Source organism: Dipodomys ordii, unplaced genomic scaffold, assembly GCF_000151885.1.
Source record: "Dipodomys ordii isolate 6190 unplaced genomic scaffold, Dord_2.0 Scaffold195, whole genome shotgun sequence".
NCBI lineage: Eukaryota > Metazoa > Chordata > Mammalia > Rodentia > Heteromyidae > Dipodomys > Dipodomys ordii.
This window is the reverse complement of record NW_012267411.1, coordinates 1320927-1340206: the sequence shown is the minus strand read 5'-3', so window position 1 is coordinate 1340206 and position 19280 is coordinate 1320927. Positions and strand designations below refer to the sequence as shown.

Sequence of the window (19280 nt, the reverse complement as noted above, 5' to 3'; positions counted from 1 at the left end):
GAAAATTTCGGCCTGTGCCAAGGAGACCTAGGGTTTCTCCTATTCCATCCTGTAATGTTTTCAGAGTGTCTGCTTTGACTCCGAGGTCTTTGATCTACTTGGAGTTGATTCTGGTGCAGGGTGATATATAAGGATCTAGCTTTAGTTTTCTACAAGTGATTAACCAATTTTATAACTGGCAAACTTTTGAGTTTGATGGTCCAGAAGTTTTTAAATTCTCATTCTCAAGATATAATGTTAGTAGGAATAGGGTTCTGTGTTGGCAGTTACTTCCTGTTGGAACATTGCATTGTCTTCTGGAGAGAGATCAGTGATCTTCATCCCAACAGAATCTCTTCTACTCTGGATGCTTTTTTTACCTAGCCATTTATAAATTATATCTGGACATTTTAAAAAAACATGGTCCTTCTCATTTTTGCACTTCACTATTATGTGCTCTTCATTAATTGGATTCTGTTTTTTGAATTCTTTATATAATATGGACATTAATCCCATCAGAGGAGTAATTGGCAGAGATTTTCTCCCATTCTGTAGTCCTCACCTATGGTAATTCTTTTTTGTGGTTGTTGATGATGGTGATACACAGAAGCTTCATAATTTGATACAACTCTATTTGTCAAATCTGGCTTACTTCCTGAGTTACTGAAGTCTTATAAAGTTGATATATAGGAAAATTTTACTGATTTCTCTAGTAATCTCAATGTTTTGGTTGTTGCATTTAAGATCTTTGAGCTATTTTGAATTATTGTACAGGATGAGAGACAGGAATTCATTTCATTCTTCTATATGGACTGGGGGCTGTTTGGGTCCTTTTCTCTGTCTTTTAAAGAACAAAAAGGCAGAAAAGTGTAAGGTAGACAGAATTGTTTATTTGAAGATGAAGTGAGAATCATGAAAAAAGTAGGAAGAATTAGTAGGCTCCCTGAGAGGGGAGAAGACCTTGATTCCTAGATATTAGGTCCTTAGTCCCCTCCCTCTCGGGGGATGTATCTGTGATTTTATTTGTTATGCAATGGTCACTCACTGTTGAAGGCCTCTCTGATTGGATGTAAGTTTCTGCCATACATCCTGGGCAAAAGTAGGATGGCTTACTTCCTGCTTTGTGTCTGGTCCAAGCTCAGGTGCCACATGTGCTAGAACCTTCCTTTGTTTTCCTGCCATTTGGGCCTTTGTCCTGGTTGCCTTCTATCCCTAACTGGGGTCAAATATGTCCCTCACTGCACCATGCTATTTGACTCTGCAGAATGATTTGAAATGAGGTATTGTGGCATCTCCAGCACTGCTTATCCTACTGGGCCTTTCTCTCCACATTCTACATAACTTCGGACCTGTGTTCTAAGTTATTACTTTCCTCTTAGCTGTCTAACCTAGTTGTTATTGTGATTTCTTACTTTACTGTGTTTTATTAATCTTTCAAATCTGTTACACCATTAGATTCCCTATTTCCTGCAGGTGTTTTACAATACTTCTAAAAAAAGAATAGGTATTTTTATGTTCATAATTTCAGTATACTTTTTCTGTTCTCACTTCTGTTAAGTTTTGTTGTGTTCATATTTCTTAGAATATTACATTAGGAATTCTTTGAGAAATTCGAGAAAGCTTGCTTACTCTTTTGTCAGGTTAGGAAGACATTTTTTAAAAAGTGTTTATTTCAATGGCATTCAACAGACATTTTGATGTTCATGTGCTGGTCTAAAAGACAAGAATCTCACATCCATGGATTGCAAGTGCTCAATACCCAGAGGTCACAGGAAGGGCATGTGAGATGGGGAAGCAGATGACTGAACTGCTGAAAAGACTTCTTGGCAATGTTATTTTTGGAATGAGATATCTAAAGGAGGCATTGTGGCAGAGGTGTCAGAATATGCCCAGGCAGAACAGAGTAATGGAGGAAATGGCGCATTGTGTACTGCACAGCTGAGCAAAAGTGAGGTCAGTGATGGTGGCACACCAAGGTAAGGTTAAGTAAGACACAGCTATCCAAGCAGTATGCCCAGATCATAGAAGATGGTGGGTTAGGCTGCATTCTAGGCATTATTCTGTAGGCTACAAGAAACAGATGCTTTACTCAGGAGACAGACTGCTCTGGGGAACAGTGGAGGAAGCTAGATTGAAAACAGGAAGACTAGACAGGTGATTCATGTATTATTTTACATCAGAGGGCCTGAAACAGCAGTTGCAGAAGACACAAAGCAACATTTAGTAGGTAAAACAACAGTTACCTTTATAGTTACTTATGGTTTGGTCCTAGCTCCCTTCTTTATGGCTGGCTGTCATGTTCTCTCTGTGAAGGTCCAGACTGTATATTAACTTAGGCTTCACGGGCCATACTTCATGTTGTTATTACTCAACCCTGCCATGGTAGAATGAGAGCAGTCACTAGCCACGACTAAATGAGTAGACAAGGCTATGTTGTAATAAAACTACTTGCATGTATCTCCATGGCATGGCGAACCCTAGCCCAGAATTGTGCTTGTCTCTTGAATCTGGTATCTTCCAGTGATCTTAGTAAGAGGTGTTACAGTGTAGTAGTATAGGTACATAAAGCAGAGAATAAGTCATTCTGGACACTTCTCACCCTTTCTTAATTCCTTGGAAGAAAATCTAAAAACAAGGTAGATCTAGAAATGGGCATTATTTAAAGGACACAAACTTAACATTTCACTAATGGAACTAAACTTTATTTCCATGTTTATTACATCTTTATCATTGATGTTGAATACATATTAGAACTGACAATATACAACTTGGGAGAAAATCTTACATTCTCCATTGTATGGGTTAAAAAGGAATGTAAAACTACAAAATACTTGTTTAAGTGTGAGTTCTAAATTATGGTAAACAGAACAATAAATACTTTTCTATTTTCTTCTTTCTAATTTTCCAAGATGGATTTCACTATAAAAAATTTTCATAACAAGAAAGGCAATAAGGGGTAATCATAAAAACCATTTTACTTTATAATAAGTATAGGGTACAAATAACTTAAGAGTCTTAACACAGAACTCCTACCCCTATTTAGAATATGAACTGAGGATTAATTCATTAATGTCAACTACAAATCCAATGTTTTAAACCCATATATGCCATTTGCTTTTCTAGTCAGGAAGAGTTAGGCTGATTTAAGATTGACACACAGCACAATTTTATTTGACAATCACAGTAACCATTTGGTGCTCAGAATAGGGATGGCCAAATACCAATGGCTTAGTGACAGAAATTCAGAATGAATTCATTCCAAATGGTTCAGAGCTAACAGAAGTAATCATCCTTCTTCCTGGTCTATGTTCAGGTACAAATGTACAGACTTTAACATTCACTGAAAGTTGGCTGCTGAAATTCACAGAACATAAAGAATACTGCCTGTAGTATAATTCCAATGTTTACAACATAGAAAAAATTATTGTGGTTATCAAGGCTGTTATTGGCAATAAATATACGTTCAATTCTCTATAAACCCCTCAACATACTTTGTGAAGGTGTGCCTTTTTAATGGTTTTACATAACTATATTAATAAGTCAAAATAACCTTTTATTATGGATTATAGCATGAAGATGCTCACTATATGTGAATATTGCTTATTGGTCTAAGTGTTCAGAATTATCTGTAAAAACCTATATTCCTTTTAATGCCACTATAACACATTGCTCAGAATAGTTCACCTCATTAAGTTCTCATGACAGAATAATTAGTTAAAAACAATTTTCTCATGTAACTTCTTAGATAATTTATGGCCTTAAAACTTTACATTTACTCTCATGTTGTTGAAGCTTTTATAAACTAGCCTTCTAATTCCAGACTCTTAAACCAACATTATTCCTGCCCCTGCTCTTAAGAGCATGGCTGGCAAACTGTGCAGTGATTTTGTGAAAAGGCTATATAATAAACATTTCAGGCTTTGTGGATTAAATTGTCTTTGTCACAATTTCTGCCACTGTAGTGGGAAAGCATCCACAGATAAGTATGTACTTACACATAAAGGAGCAGTCTTTGAGATTTGGATTGTGGGGCATAGCTGGCTGACCCCTGCCTTAGAAGAACAGACCTACATAGATGAGTCATTTGCCAAGAAAATGGTCTCTAGTCAGATGTGAAGACTGACTCAATCTTGCAGTTAATTACTCTTAACATTTTGGTGTTGAATGTTTTAAATTTAGCCAACTTTGTATTTAATTAAGACACTTCTATTAAAAGTTCATGTTAGCCTGCTTTTCACTGGGGATAACTTATCCTTATTTAAGAATCTGATTGTTATTGAGGGATACAATTTAAAATTTATAAGTGATGTCCATACAGTTTAATAGCCAATTTAATTTTTTAAAAAAACTTAATGAAAAATATAACAGAATCAAAACACTTAAAACGAGTACACTCACTACCCATTCCAGTAAATCATTTTAGTCATACCAACTATAGAATATGAAAAATAAATTCAGAAGTGTAATTACTTTAAAATACACTACTTCCACTTTTGTCAATATTTTACATTTATGTATATATTCTATAGTGGAAGCAGAAATTCTCTCTAAAAACATTATCTCCTTAAAATCTTGAGGTGCATATTAGAGCCACAGGCAATACCTGACATATAAAATTGCAGTACAGGCCTTTCAAATTTGGCATTTCACTGATACATTACAATGACCAAGGTATATAACTGTACAGTGCCTAGACATTCCAGTAAAAACCATTATTTTCTTTAATGTAGAATGATTAGTACATCTTCTACAAGGGGCAGTGAGGTTAGTAATTCTATAGGGTATGTCTTGACATAATTTCCAAATTGTACAATAACACAAACAACTTTGTTAAGGCCATGTTTTATTTGCTGATTAATGGACAAAAGGCAATGTAATTTATTTTCAAGTATTTTTCTTGAAAGTCTGTGCTCATAAAAATCATGAAAAGTTGGAAAGACTGTTAAATCACTGAAACTTTAAATATATCTTACACAATCTTGTTTGTACAAAAATACAAGTTAAATATAAACATAAAGCAGTCATGGTAATTTTATGCAAATCTGTTTTATGTGATCTTTAGTTACATATAAAAGTTTCTCAGTTCTGTTATTTGTGAAAAGATCAATACCAGATTGAGTTACTATCTACTGGCAAAGGGCCCTAAAAAGCTCATTTTAGCATTAATCTTTTACATGGTTATGTGTATTTCCTAAGCTGAGATCACTTAGACACTGGGAAAAAAAAAGGGCAGTATGTCCATAAACCAACAAATAATTTGGCTGTAATGTATCATAAAACACAAAGAATTCCCACATAGCTGTACAATAAACATTACGCATTACATACACACAGGTGTGTATACAGGAATGTATACACACTCACACACACGCACACCCAGGCCTAAGGCAAAGCCTAATGAGGGGCTGCTTCCAGTTCCATATTCAGCTGTGCATTTTTTCTGACTTCATCAAATGAATAGCTTTTTGTCACCTTCCCATTCTTGAAAACAGTATGGAGAAGATCCTACAGAAATGTAAATTTAATAACTATTAAGAGATATCAAGTGGAAAATTGGAACCACACTTTGATGAATTTGCCTTATTACTGAAACACAAAAGAAGATAAGGGCGCTCAAAAGTTGGTAAGGTTATTACAATATGACATTCTTAGGTCACTTTTCTTAAAGGAAAACCAAAAAGCCTGGTTGGCCAATCTTTCCAAGTGGCAGCTAGGTTGCTTAGGAGAAGAGCAATGGCTGCTGGTCACCATTGCGGACAGAGCAGAAGGACAGCCTGCCAGCACCAAACCTCTACGTGCAGGCCAACAGATTTAGCCTGGTTATATCCTTGTCCATCTAAAACTTTAATGAATTTGCTAGCCATTGAATTTTGACCTAAAAATAAAAACAAAAAATCCAAATTCCAAACAAAAACAAGTATTGATTTCTTGTCCCAAGACTGGAGAAAATAATAACTAGGCTAAGACTCCATATATTCTAAAAATCATAATATATAATATACATACATAATCATAATAAATACATAATACATAAAATCACTTAAAAACCTAGACAAAGGTAACATAGATGAGAAAATGAAGGTTTAACCCTCTGGGTTCAGAACACCCACTTCTCTCTCAGTAAGGAGTTAATTGTTTCCTTTTAAGAAATATATCTTACTTTTCTATCTAGTCTGAAAGTACATAGGAATATAATACTTTTGCATTGCTTTTAATAACACTGCTCTAGCTGTACTATTTTCTTTCATTAATTTAAACTACCAGTGAATGCTGATTCTTATTCTTTAATCAAAATGCCTGCAAACAGATTACTAACCTTAGATGTTTTAGTATATCATTCATGGAATTAGGCTTTTATTTGGAATTAGTCTCAAGTGACTAGGTCATAGTAGATAAGCTAATGTGACAAAAATCCTGGCAGCCCCAACAGTTAAGTGAAAACTATTCAAAGGCTGTCTGGAGACTATATAAAAGGATCTACTTCTAAATGTTTGATTTCTTAATGTATTTTTCCTCAGTTACTTCACTAATTCCAGCCAAAATCTTAATAATGTAACAGATATAAGCAATAAATTTGGCACAATAATAGATTTAAAAATCTGAGTGTATTTATTGTTAGTGTAAACTTTTGGGGAAACACGAATTTGAGAATTTTTCCTCTATAATGAAAAAAAATTAACTCTAGTTCTAGTGGCTTTTTTTTTTTTTTGGTGCTGGCTCTGGGCTTGAACCCAGCTGCAGGCCTTGTGTTGTCTGGCTTTTTTGCTCAAAGATGGTACTCTTGAGCCACAGCTCCACTTCCAGCACTTTTCTGGTTAACTGGAGATAGTCTCACACACTTTCTGCCCAAGCTGGCTTTAAACTGTGATCCTCGGATCTCAGCCTCCTGAGTAGTTAGAATGACAGGTATGAGCTACTAGTGCCCAGCTAAAACAGTGGTTTTGAAACCAGAAAAATTTCTAACTTTTAAATATATGGATATAAATACATCTTTGTACTTTAAAAACCATCTGATTATATAGACTACTTTAGCATATATTTTTTGTAGTTTGGTTGACTTTAATCAGAAACCTTAGTTAATGTTTCATCATTTATTAGTTATGTAATCAGAATCAACTCATTCTGTTTTCATAGTTAAGGACAACTTAATTTGTGTTTTTTAGATCAGAGAATGCTGTGAAAAATCAAATGACACTAATGAAAAATGATCTGAACTGGATACTAATAAGTCTTAAAAATAATTACCTTCAAAAATATTTTCGATTTTGGATAAGCTATTTAATGTATTACCATGAGCTGTACTTTAGAATACAAATAAGCTATGAGAAGTCTAATAAAACCCCTCTAAGTATTCCTCACAGTGTTTCCTAAGGAATGAGTTGGTTAAGATAAAGACTAAATTTACACAAGCTAATCATCAATCACTACCATGCTGGCCATTATGGCAAAAAATAACTTTATTGTCACAAAACCACTCTGAAAAAAATTTAAAAATAAAACATAAACACCTTATTAATTTGGAGAGCAAACCCAATTCTGTAAAAACAAAAAAACAAAAAAATCCCCCTAATTAGTAAATATACATACGTGACCATATTCCTCAAGGTCTCCTTTTCCTTCCTCCAGTGTAACAAAATTCCCAGCTGGTGTCCTATGTAAAGATAATCGGCCCTTTTTGGACCTTTTGTTGGGATCAGCAACTGGGTCCTTGAAGACATTAATCTGGAAATCAAGTAAGCAACAGAAAGACTCAGAAAACCCCAGTAAACTCAGGGGTAGAACACTAGCCAGCCAGCATGTGCACAAGTCATGGCTTTGCCCCAGCACCATTTACAGATACATACATATTGTTCTATATAAATATGTACGTTTTAGACTTACAGGTTTAATTGAACAAATCCATATCTGACTTTTTGAAATATAACTCTTTAGCCTCTTTGAAGGGCTGTGAATTGTGATGAAAAAAAAATCTGATATTCCATTTAAGTATCTTTAAGAATTGTAATCTGTGATCCTTAAGATACAAACTACATTTAAACCGATGACAAAAAAAGGGAATTATGCTGCAATTATGTATGTACACATACACAGGATCTGTAAGACTTTTGAAGGGGGAACTAAGATATTATATAGGAAAAAAGCTTTCTCTTTTATAACCTTTTTCTTCTGTTCTTATTACTATTACCTTGAAATCGTCAGAAGTAAAACTTCTGAAAACCCAAAGAAAGCAGAATGTTTGCTTCAGAATCAGAAAGGTAGCAAAACATAACAGATGCTACCTGTAATCACAGTGAGAAGCAACAAATGAGACAACCCTAAAACTTTCCAAAGTTAGGTGAGAGAGTCCATAAAGAACCACCTCAGACTGGGCTCTGGTAACAGATGCCTATAATCCTAGCGACTTAGGAGGATGCTAGAGCTGAGGATTGCAATTTGAAGCCAGCCTAGGCAGGAAAAGTCCATTAGACTCTTATCTCCAATAACTACCAAAAAGCAGGAAGTGGAGCTGTGGTTTAAGTGGTAGAGCACTAACCTTGAACAAAAAAGCTGAGACAGTGCCCAGGCCCTGAGTTCAGGCACATGCACATACACATACGAACACAGAACCAATGTAGGTTTACCTGAGAGTCTTAGCTCCCCCATCCACTGCTCCACTTAACTTCCCATCCCTCAAGAAAGTTAAAGACTTGGGAGACTGTACTTGGTACCTGAATATGATTCTGGTGTCACAACTGGAACTTCATATTCAAAGGGTTGTTGACACTGCTTACATACTTTATTTTTTTGCTTTTACTTCCCTTTTATGTTTTAAGCAAAATGTTGGAGTTAATATATTGAGGGATGGTGAGGCTTAAAGCAAATAGTGCCTGTGTGCTTTTAATCAGGCTACTCAATAATAGTGTCTGTCTGAACTTCTGGCTATGGTTTCCCAGGCCGTTTCCTGGCTTCAGTGAGATTTCTTATGCATCTTCATACAATATATTTGGTATTATTCACCTCCATCATCTCTTCCTTCTCCTTTTTTTATCTCCCCAAACAGTCTCATAATTACACTAAAGTTCTGTGCCTATCTATATCATCTTTATTATCTCTGATATATGATGGGCAGGTTAGCTTACATTCTTATTCAAATGTGGCCAACTTTTTTTTTGGTTGGTTGTGGGGCTTGAACTCTGGGCCTGGATGCTAGCACTCTACCACTTGAGCCACTGTGCCACTTCCAGTTTTCTGATGGTTTACTGGAGATAAGAGTCTCATAGACTACAGACTTCCCTGCCTAGTCTGGCTTTGAACCATGAGCCTCAGATCTCAGCCTCCTTAGTAGCTAGGATTATAGGCGTGAGACACCGGCAACTGGCATGGCCAACTTTTTGATCCAAAGGTATGGGAAATGACTGACATACATGATCTCTCAAATAATGTTTACTTCATTGGTTCTCCTTTATCCAAGTTTCTTCCTCCTTCATCATGTTATTACCTTATTTCTTCTTTTCTTTTTCTAAGTTGAGGTCAGTAATATCTAACAGTGGACCATGCTGTCCTTGGACTATTGCACTCAATAACTAAAAGAGGATGCTAACATGGGAGTAAAAGCTGAAGGACATACCCCAAGGCCATTAGTTACGACATAGCTACACTTAAAGGAACAATTCAAAAGATCTCTTGTCAACTTCTGTAGCAAAGCTCCACCAGAACCAAAAGAAACATTTTCAATACTCCACTTCTTTTGTTTCATGCCTTCTACAATCTAGAAGATTAAAAACAGACAAAACCTAAATAATTTGGAAGCAGATGAAGGTTATTTTCAAGAAACAATATTAACAAATAAAGCACCCTGGAGAAGTATTGCCAACAGTCAATAATAAGGCTTATTCAGTTACATTCTACATTTTCTTTTTAAAGACCCATCCAACCTGAGGGGATCCAATCCCCTGAGGGGATTTCTTTCACAGTTCTGAATTTGTCTTGTCATCATTGTGGTTAGGTTGGGAGAGAGAGGGAAATGAGAGGGAGTGTGAAAGCTGGCTATAAATAAATATCAAGTTTACTTGAATAGATGTCTTTTATCCACCTTCATATATTACTGCCCTGATGCCAGCAACAGAAATGGGACCAAAACATTTGCCACAAATTACAAGCCTTCAGAGATGACTCCATCACTGACAAGTCACAATATATTATGTGTATTAGTTATATTGTGTGGCATGGGTAGTGGACATGGAAGTCAGTGGTAATAGAAACAATAAGAATACAATAATATTCCTTTCACATAAGCAGTTATATTAGGGTCATTTTAAAGTCGCTCACAGTAAAAATATGGTTTTAAAATTACAAGTGGATCATTTTAGAGTGTATGATTATTTACAAGCCAAAAAGAACTGTCTAATGCAGTTTGGGTAGTTAAAATAGTTTTTTCAAGGGGTAGAAGATCTAAAAACTGCATTGAAAAATGGTTTCTTATCAATACCATTTGTATTTCTTTCCTCTAAGTGGGATTTGTTTACCTACAATCTGCCTCTTATTTAACAAATCCCAAATTCTAAGAGTGGCACACATCAAAATGACAAGAGGTTTATGACAGATAATGTTATGATATTAGTTGTATTCTCAATTTCTAATGAAGTATTTAAGGAAATAATTAAAATAAGTTACATGGGGCTGGGAAGGTAGCTCAGTGGTAAGAGTGCTTGCCTCCCAGGCATGAGGCCCTGGGTTTGATTCCTCAGCACCATATAAACAGAAAAAGCCAGAAGTGGCGCTTGGCTCAAGGGGTACAGCACTAGCCTTGAGCTGAAGAGCTGAAGGCCAGCCCGCAGGCCCTGAGTTCAAACTCTATGACTTGACAAAAAACAAACACTAATAAGTTCCTAAAACACTTAATTTCAGAAACACAAAAAGGCAAGTTTTTAACATAATATAGTACATTATTTAGCTGGATCTAACAATAGTGACAGTCAATACTTAATTTTTGAAGAGAGACGAAAACCATTTTATAATTTCTGAAAAAGTACTCAATATCAAATTTTATATTGTTAAGAATATATGAAGCTCTATCTACATAATTAAAACTCAAAGACTGTGACTTTTTGTTTCTTAGTGGTATGTCTTTACAATCTAGGATAGCAAATGACGCCTGGACAAATGTGTTTTGGTGCTTTTATATTTAAGCTATTATTTCTAAATTTTAAATCCATAGGAAAGACATAACTCATATTCACAACTGTTTTCAAATGTTTTAAAATTAGCTTAGCTGTAAGAATTTTCTTATTAGAACTTTCAATATAAAACTTACCTCTTGTAAGGTATTAATATCAACTCCATCGCCTTGAATAACTCTAAGATAAGGTGGCAACAACTTGTAGCCCTTAGAGTTCTCAATGACAGGGAACTTCTTACCTAAAATATCTAAAACCTGTATGAAACAAAAAACATGAGACACAAATAACTGACATTGGAAAAAAAATTCAAAAGCCAAAAAATTAATGCTTTATGAAACTCAGAGCCAATCCTTTTAAATCATATTAGAAACAAGTATGCTATTTCCTACTGAAGTTTCACACGAGAACATGGCTCAAAACAGGTTTCTTCCTTCACATCTTTCAAATCACAGGTTCAAGGGGAAATTTCATTGTATTAGATTAAAACAAACTTTTGAGTGTACATCTCATTTGAGTTATGCTTGTGCTCACCAGTTTTGTTTTTGTCTGACATAAATATAAATGCATTTGAGTCACACATGGATTTATATTTTTATCAGAGAAACTGATAGACTAAGCTGGAAATGAATCATCTATATAGTTTCTCTAAGGTTCTTCTATTAAAGTTACGCTGCATAGACATGTAAAACACACTTCCCAGTCATTTACTAAAAGTTCTGTAGCAGCTAAAATACTGAAACATAGACTTAAAAGTTTTCAGGAAAACTCAGTCAGATACAAAAATCTACACACATTTCCTTCCCTGGGTCTATCACTTCCTTCTCAATGAACTGTGTAAAGAACCTAGTGATATGAAAACTGCATGGAGATAACTCAGGTTGTTCTTATAACTAATTGCTCATTTTTTATTATGCAATGATAAAAACATGAGAACTGTTTAGTTTGCTAAACAAATATTTCAGGCTAAGATGTTCAGAGTGGTGTACCATTTAATAGCACTTAAAAAGACTTCCTTGTGTCTATGTCCACCCCCAACCCACCCCAAGAGCAACATCATCTGCTCATTAGCTGAGAAAGTCATTGGTAGAGAAGCTGCAGTCAAAAGACCTACACAGTATACTCGGGCTCCATATTTTATATGTTGTGCGACAAGTAACAAGTTACTTTAACCTAGTCTCTAAACAATTTTCTTCGTTAAAACATACAGTGTTTATTATATGACTTTTTTAAAGCACCTAACATTAGCATTAGAAAAAATTTATAGGCAAATTGAATCCTAAATACTAAAAAATACATTACTACATTAACCATCAATGGTGTCTTTTTCAGAATGACTTGAGAAATTTTGTGTGCGTGTCTACATGCACGCATGTGTGTGTGCGTGCACGCGTGTGTGCACTGGTGGTGGGGCTTGAACTCATGGCCTGGGTGCTGTCCCTTAGCTTTTTTTGCTCAAGGCTGGTGCTGTTACCCCTTGAGCCATAGTGTTTCTTCTAGTTTATTGGTGGTTAATTGGAGATAAGAGTCTCATGGACTTCTCTGCTTGGACTGGCTTTGAAATGTGATCCTCAGATCTCAAAACTCTTGAGTATCTAGGATTATAGGCATCAGCCACTGGCACCCAGCTTGAAACATATATATTTTTTTTGGGGGAGGGAGGGATCCGGTTGTAGGGCCTGAACTCTGGGCCTGGGCGCTGTCTCTCAGCTCTTCAGCTCAAGGCTAGCACTCTACCACTTGAGCCACAGCACCACTTCCAGCTTTTTTCTTTTTGCTTATGTGGTGCTGAGGAATTGAACCCAGGGTCTCATGCATGCAAGGCAAGCGTTCTACCACTGAGCCACCTTCCAAGCCCTGAAACATATTTTCAAATTATCTTTATTCCAATGTATTTCTTCTGTACTAACTTTAAGCATTTTACAATGACTTGTTATAAAAGAAACCACAATTTGGTGATCAGATCAGAGATTGATTAAAATGGCAATGCTATTAATTTGGAGGACACATAACAAAGACTCTATTCAGCAGTGCCTAAATGTCTACTTGACAGTTTATAAACACTCCATTAACTCTTGGTATTCTTTCTCTGCTATTAATGTATGACCTTGGGCAAATCTATTATTCTCTCTGATTTGCAACTTTAAAAATAAGGACACTGGTCCAGAAAGCTTTTAAATGACAAGTAGTGTTGATATAGCTGGTCTATCGGCAATTTCATAATCAAGTTAAGATGTTAAAATTTACCTTTAATACAGTGTCAAGAGGATTTCCAGAATCAGGTCTGATAATTAGTGGTGCTTCTGTACTTCTTGATACTATCAAATGTCTTAGATCTTCACCCCATATTTTCTCACACGCATTATAAATGTCATAGCTATCGCTGACCACAGATACAGGCACTGATGAAAACTGTGTCACTATATGTTCAAAAGCATCTTTTTCATGATCTTTCCCCCAAGCTGTTATGGTACTAGAAAACAAAATAAAAACACAAATTTATATAGGCAAGATATATACTCCTGAAGCACCATTATGTTTGCTGTACTACATCACGAATAGGTAAAGGGCTTAGTTTAATACATGTACATCAGAAGGCAAAAGGACTATTCGTGTTACACCATCCTTTGGCCAATTTGTTTTTAAACCACAAATAACAATATTCTGCTTCAGTAGTTATTTACTTTCAACTAATAATGAGCTTTTGTGTGTTTGTCTGTGCTTTGTTCATTATTCCCAAATCTTATTTAAAAGCAGTAAGCTTAAACACATGATAAATGCCTCCCTACTTCTCTCAAAGAAATTAGAAAGGATAAACTCATAATCCCCTTACTTTGCTACATGGCAAACTCTTGGCTTCTGAAGCCATATACCAACAATAGAAATACAAGCCTTATTTATTTTTGTTTGTTTTTTTTTGGTCGGCCATGGGGCTTGAACTCTGGGCCTGGGTGCTGTCCTTCAGCTCTTCAGCTCAAGGCTAGCACTCTACCACTTGAGCTACAGCGCCACTTCTGGTTTTCTGGTGGTTTATTGGAGATAAGAGTCTCTCGGACTTTCCTGCCTGGGATGGCTTTGAGCCATGATCCTCAGATCTCAGACTCCTTAGTAGCTAGGATTACAGGTGTGAAGCCACTGGCACCTGGCCAAGCTTTGTCTTTTTTACTTTAACTTTGTTACAACTTCAGATGGCCAGTAATAGAGGCACTCATCACTTATCACAGATCTTACTTTGGGGAAAAAACATACTTAAAACGGGAAAATATAAGAGTTTCTAATAGGCAGAAATGTCCTCAGTAATGCTTTTCCTTTTAAATAGAATATCTAATGTATAATTGGTTAATTAATATGTAAGTAAAGAAATTCTTAAATAGTAATTTTCACATTGATGACTAAACCCTATTTCCTTATATAAATCAATTTTTATTTCCCTGCTAACTTTCTAATCTTGGCTTCCACCCTATTTTCCCCAGTAAAATAATGAAAAGTAAGTAGCCCATTCATTGCAAAGTCCAAGTAGGTATTAATTTACCTCAAACCTATGTTCAGTAAAACTGGTAATAGAAGGCCCCTTAAATGCTCCCATGTGAGACTGGTAGTGCTGTGGGTTAGTGGAAGGAAGGTCACTGGGGTGAGACCCTGCTTCCCAGCAGCCAGAAGATGAGCAGCTTTGCTCTGCCACTGAGGACTGCCCCTCCACTGACTGCAATGGGGCTAAGTGACCACAGACTTAAGACTTCTGTAACCATTAGCTAAAAGAAATATTCAGCCTTAATTGGGACTAGCAGAACACCACTAAAATTTAGGTCTGAAATTGCCTATTTTCGGTCAGTCATGGGGTTTGCTCAAGAGTCTAGGCGCTGTCCCTGGGCTTTTTTACTCAAGGCTAGTGCTCTACCACTTGGAGCTCCACAGCTCCAATTCCAGTTTTCTGTGGATTATTTGCAGATAAGCATCTCACGGACTTTGTCGCTTGGGCTAGCTTCAAACCGTGATCCTCAAATCTCACCTCCTTAGTAGCTAGGATTATAGGGGCGAGCTACCTGTCAGTGCCCAGGTTGCAATCACTATTTTATACAATTCTTTTTCTAAAGGACTTGAGTAAACACCATTTTTTATACTGTCAGTAGTACACAGGGAGTAGCTGAGTAGGCATACTTCAACATTATCAAGACTTGGCTACTGAGAAACTGTCTAAAAATAAGATAGGGCTTGTTTCATAGTGGATGCTCTTCTTATAAACTAGAAGCTGTTGGTAGTTGTGATGTCACTTCTGCACTTCAAATAAGCATCTGCAGGCCAACATGAAAAGTAGGATAGGGATGAAGGGAAAACCCTGTCTTATGTTCATAATAGCAACTGTCCTCTTTGTAAAGGGTGGAACCAGCTCAATGATCAACAATACTAGAAAGCTTTCAGTGTAAGAATGAAGTCCTAGAGTTACAGGAGTTCACTGTGTATGTATATTTACTATCACTGGTCATCTAGCTCTATTTTCCTGTGTATCACTCTAGCAAACAATTTCCAATTTGAGTTCTCATCTTACTTTACTGACCGTCCTTGACCTTCAAGATACATCTTGAGCATATCAGCTTTTTGGAATTTCTTTCTTTCTGTGATCTTCAGTCTGCCCAATGCAGCTTTCTCCTTCTTCCATCTAACCTGATTCTGACCTGGCACTTTCTCTCTTTAACTGCTTGCTGTGTAAAACACTAAGTGTTCAAAATACCCAGTGTGATAGATCCCACTATTTGTATGTTTCTTCTGGGCTCTATATCCCACTATTTGTATGTTTCTTCTGGGCTCTTCATCTATGTTAGGTAGGAGCTTGAATACCTTCATCTCATCATCCCAAAGACAGGTCTTATGGCACCCAGTGACAAGTCCATAAAAAGCATTGTTTCTGTATTTGTTGAGTGAATTTGTGAGTATAAACCATACTTACCTAATTTCAAACATCAAATTAAATACCATTCAATTCCTTTCTAGAGTTTGAAGAAAAAGTTACATAACTGATTATTTCTACATCAATGAATTATTTCTAAATTTACTGAGTTCTCTTATTGTGAAGTTATTTCAGATGTCAACATTTACCTTTAATGGCTTACTGTTTTAAAATTTTAGCTCCTCTTTTTGTTTGGTTGGATAAAAGAACTAAAGAGAGAGATAAATGACTTGCCCAAGGTCAACCAATGTCAGCTGTCACTTAGTTTTCCAATTTCAATGCTCTTTTATTATGTGCTACATCATTTAAAAAGTGTTTCTGCCCAAACATTCTTACACATTAAAAAGTAAAATATAGTGAATAAAAAGTAAAATATAGTGAATATCATAAGGAATCATAAAAATAGATTTATATGTGGGCAGAGGGAACATCAATGTTTTTTTCATTATCACATGAAAGTCCTAAAGAAGATACTGCTCTGAAACAATCAGAGAATAAGTCTAACACGTGACTGCCACATATTCTTAAAAGATATACAGACATATATGCCCCACATTAAGTTATTCTAAATCTAAACCTCATGTAAAAGTTTCTGAATAAGCCATACCAATACAGCAATGCTCATAAATGTTACTGAATCTTCTCCACTGAATCCTAATTCAAATCATCAAGTTTTAGCAGTTTTAGCCACTAAACTACTGTTCGTGCTTATCTACTTCTTTCCATTCATTTAGCTACTTGGTTCTGGGCCTTAGCACCTTAATACTATTTTAAGTTTCTAAGCTTGTTTTTTCTTTGGCTGTACTGGGATTTGAACTCAAGGCAGGTACTCTAATCCCTTGAACCATGCCATTAGCCTGGCTAAAATCTGTGTCTGATAATTTTTCACAAAAACATCAGAACCTGCTCCCACTTGAAAATGCCTAGGTAAGAACAAGCTAGTATGATGTGTACTCAGTGAACTTCGATATCAAAATAAACTTGAAGGACCTTATTAATTATAATCTGCCATCAATCTACTCTGTCTTCTCTACAAAGTCTTAGTCCCTGAACACAACACTGTTATCAACATGTGTGACACATGGCAAAACACAAAAACATTGCTCAGACAATGATCACCCAATGCCTGCCTTTCATTTCCTTGTTTAACTTTAAGAAGTCACTATTTCACATACTATCTCTATAAAGCTTTCTTGATCCTACTGGGGAATATGATCCTTCTTCTCCTAGCTATATACCACTATAGAACCTTACTGTTACCTCTTTAAAAGTACTTAACCAACAGAGCATGCGGTTACTAGTGTACTGTTTTTATCCTGAGGATAGGGTCCGTTCTTTTTATCTTTACTGTGCCTTGCAGAAGAAAGCTAGTCAAACAACATGTATCAAATAGCAATAATAATGAAGATTAGCTTTATTCTAGACTCACTGTTAGTTGTAGGGCCTGCAATTTCCAAGCAGGAGTAAAACTTAATATTCCTGACTGATTATAGTAAATAATTCTGTCATAAGAACCAGAAATAAGGTTTGATATGCATTTTGAGTAAAGTTAACTTTAGGACCAGGGCTGCTGCAAGCTCAATTTCATTTGACATGGTATGGTTTAGTAAGAGGAAATAAGGAAGTAGAAGAATCTGAACTCTTATTTCATTGAAAGAGTTTACTTGCTTGTCTAGATGACAATTTCCCAGGGCAAAGACAGATGAGGTCATGAAAAAAGGTAAGGGAAAAAGTGAACAGTACTTCAAGTCTTTTGGACTTCATTTAATAAAGAAAAGCTATCTGTATACGGCAACACAGCGAAAGAAAAAAATCACCTAAAATCAATTTGGCAAAGCTTGAAAAAACAGATCCTAAATTGCTTTACTAAAAATTCTGTATCTTCCAAATACTAATCTTTATACAGAGATTAAATACTAAATTTATTAATGTTTATTATAGTACCTGGTTCTGTAAAGCAAAATTGCTCAGTGACAAATACCAAATAAGGGAAAAAATAGGTTCAATGTTTAACAGTAGTATAAAAAAATAAGAATTTTACCTGTGTTCTGCTGCTGGTACAGAATAGCCTGGAACGGGATCTTTTGTTCCATAATATTTTTTAATTAGAGCAATTCCTGCTACTGTATCTGTTCCTTTGAAGTTAACCAAATGTGCAGATGCCCCAATGCCAGCAGTCTAGAAAATTATCATAAACCAAAATTAACAATAGAAAATTCCAGATTTGTCCCACTCCCATTTCCCTCTGTTCTCTTACCCTGCCAGTGCTTATGTTTCTCTGTAACATTTTATCTAATATTATCATCATTATATATCTGATATACATATATCATCTCTCCATCCTTTCAACTAATGTATAAAGGACTTGAGACATGTGCTGAAAGCTACATATCCCATGTACCTTGAATAAAGTCTGACACATAGTAAGTATTCTGTATGTATTTGTGGACTGGGTCTTTGGAAGTTCAAAAGGTGGCCTACTGCAAAAACAATGTCAATTCAAATAAATGTCCTGAAAGTTTGTGGTATTACTGTTAACTGGTAATCTACATTTTATTAGATGAGATTCATTTCACTTCCTTACCTCTTGGGAAGAGACTCCTCTGTAGCCAAAATCATGTAATTTGTATTCCAGACCATCTAAGTTCCCAGAAGTTTCTAATAAATATCTGGCCAATATTTTCTTCTGCTCCCTAGAATTTGTGGCAACTGTGATTGGATACCAGGACTGAACAAGAATAGTCTGCAATAACAAAATTTAACAACAAACATTAACACATAAAATCCTGAGTTCTTTTAGGAGAAGAGCTTTCTCTTCAGGATACCCTGAAGAGGTAAAGGGTCCAGGATATCCTGGATTTTAGCACTATTAGAAATATCAGTTATACATTCCAACTAAACAGTAGGATGCCTACTGTGTGCATTTCAAAGCAAGTCAACAGCAAAGAAGGTGAGTATACTAAGCCTTAACAGTATAGTTTCCAAAGCACCAAAGAAACCAATCATTTTTTTAAGATTGTGCTAAACACTAATTAAAAAAAAATTCCATCTGTTAAGGGCTAATAGCTTAATAAATTGCTGTTAGGCTTTAAAAATGCTTATTCTTAATTTTGCATTTAATGTGGACCTGCATCAAACAGATGATAAACCAGCATTGGTTTAGAGATTAGATCTTGAATGTTACTAGCTTTTCTTTTTTC

The 19280-nt window shown here is 35.7% G+C and overlaps 1 protein-coding gene across 2 annotated transcripts in view; it reads right to left on the bottom strand.

The window, feature by feature from the left end:
- Window positions 1–2653: 2653 nt before the first annotated feature.
- Nampt (nicotinamide phosphoribosyltransferase) overlaps window positions 2654–19280 on the bottom strand; it is a 35484-nt gene continuing 18857 nt past the window's right edge. Inside the window, exons 5-11 of one of the 2 annotated variants that reach the window (XM_013034734.1) lie at window positions 18665–18823; window positions 18122–18258; window positions 13383–13608; window positions 11273–11392; window positions 9587–9727; window positions 7567–7701; window positions 2660–5484 (exon numbers count right to left, since the gene is read on the bottom strand). In XM_013034734.1, coding sequence (XP_012890188.1) covers window positions 5374–5484; window positions 7567–7701; window positions 9587–9727; window positions 11273–11392; window positions 13383–13608; window positions 18122–18258; window positions 18665–18823 — 1029 coding nt within the window. In that variant the 3' untranslated portion in view covers window positions 2660–5373. Of the gene's footprint in view, window positions 5485–7566; window positions 7702–9586; window positions 9728–11272; window positions 11393–13382; window positions 13609–18121; window positions 18259–18664; window positions 18824–19280 lie in introns of both variants that reach the window. The other variant, XM_013034735.1, reaches the window with a different exon arrangement.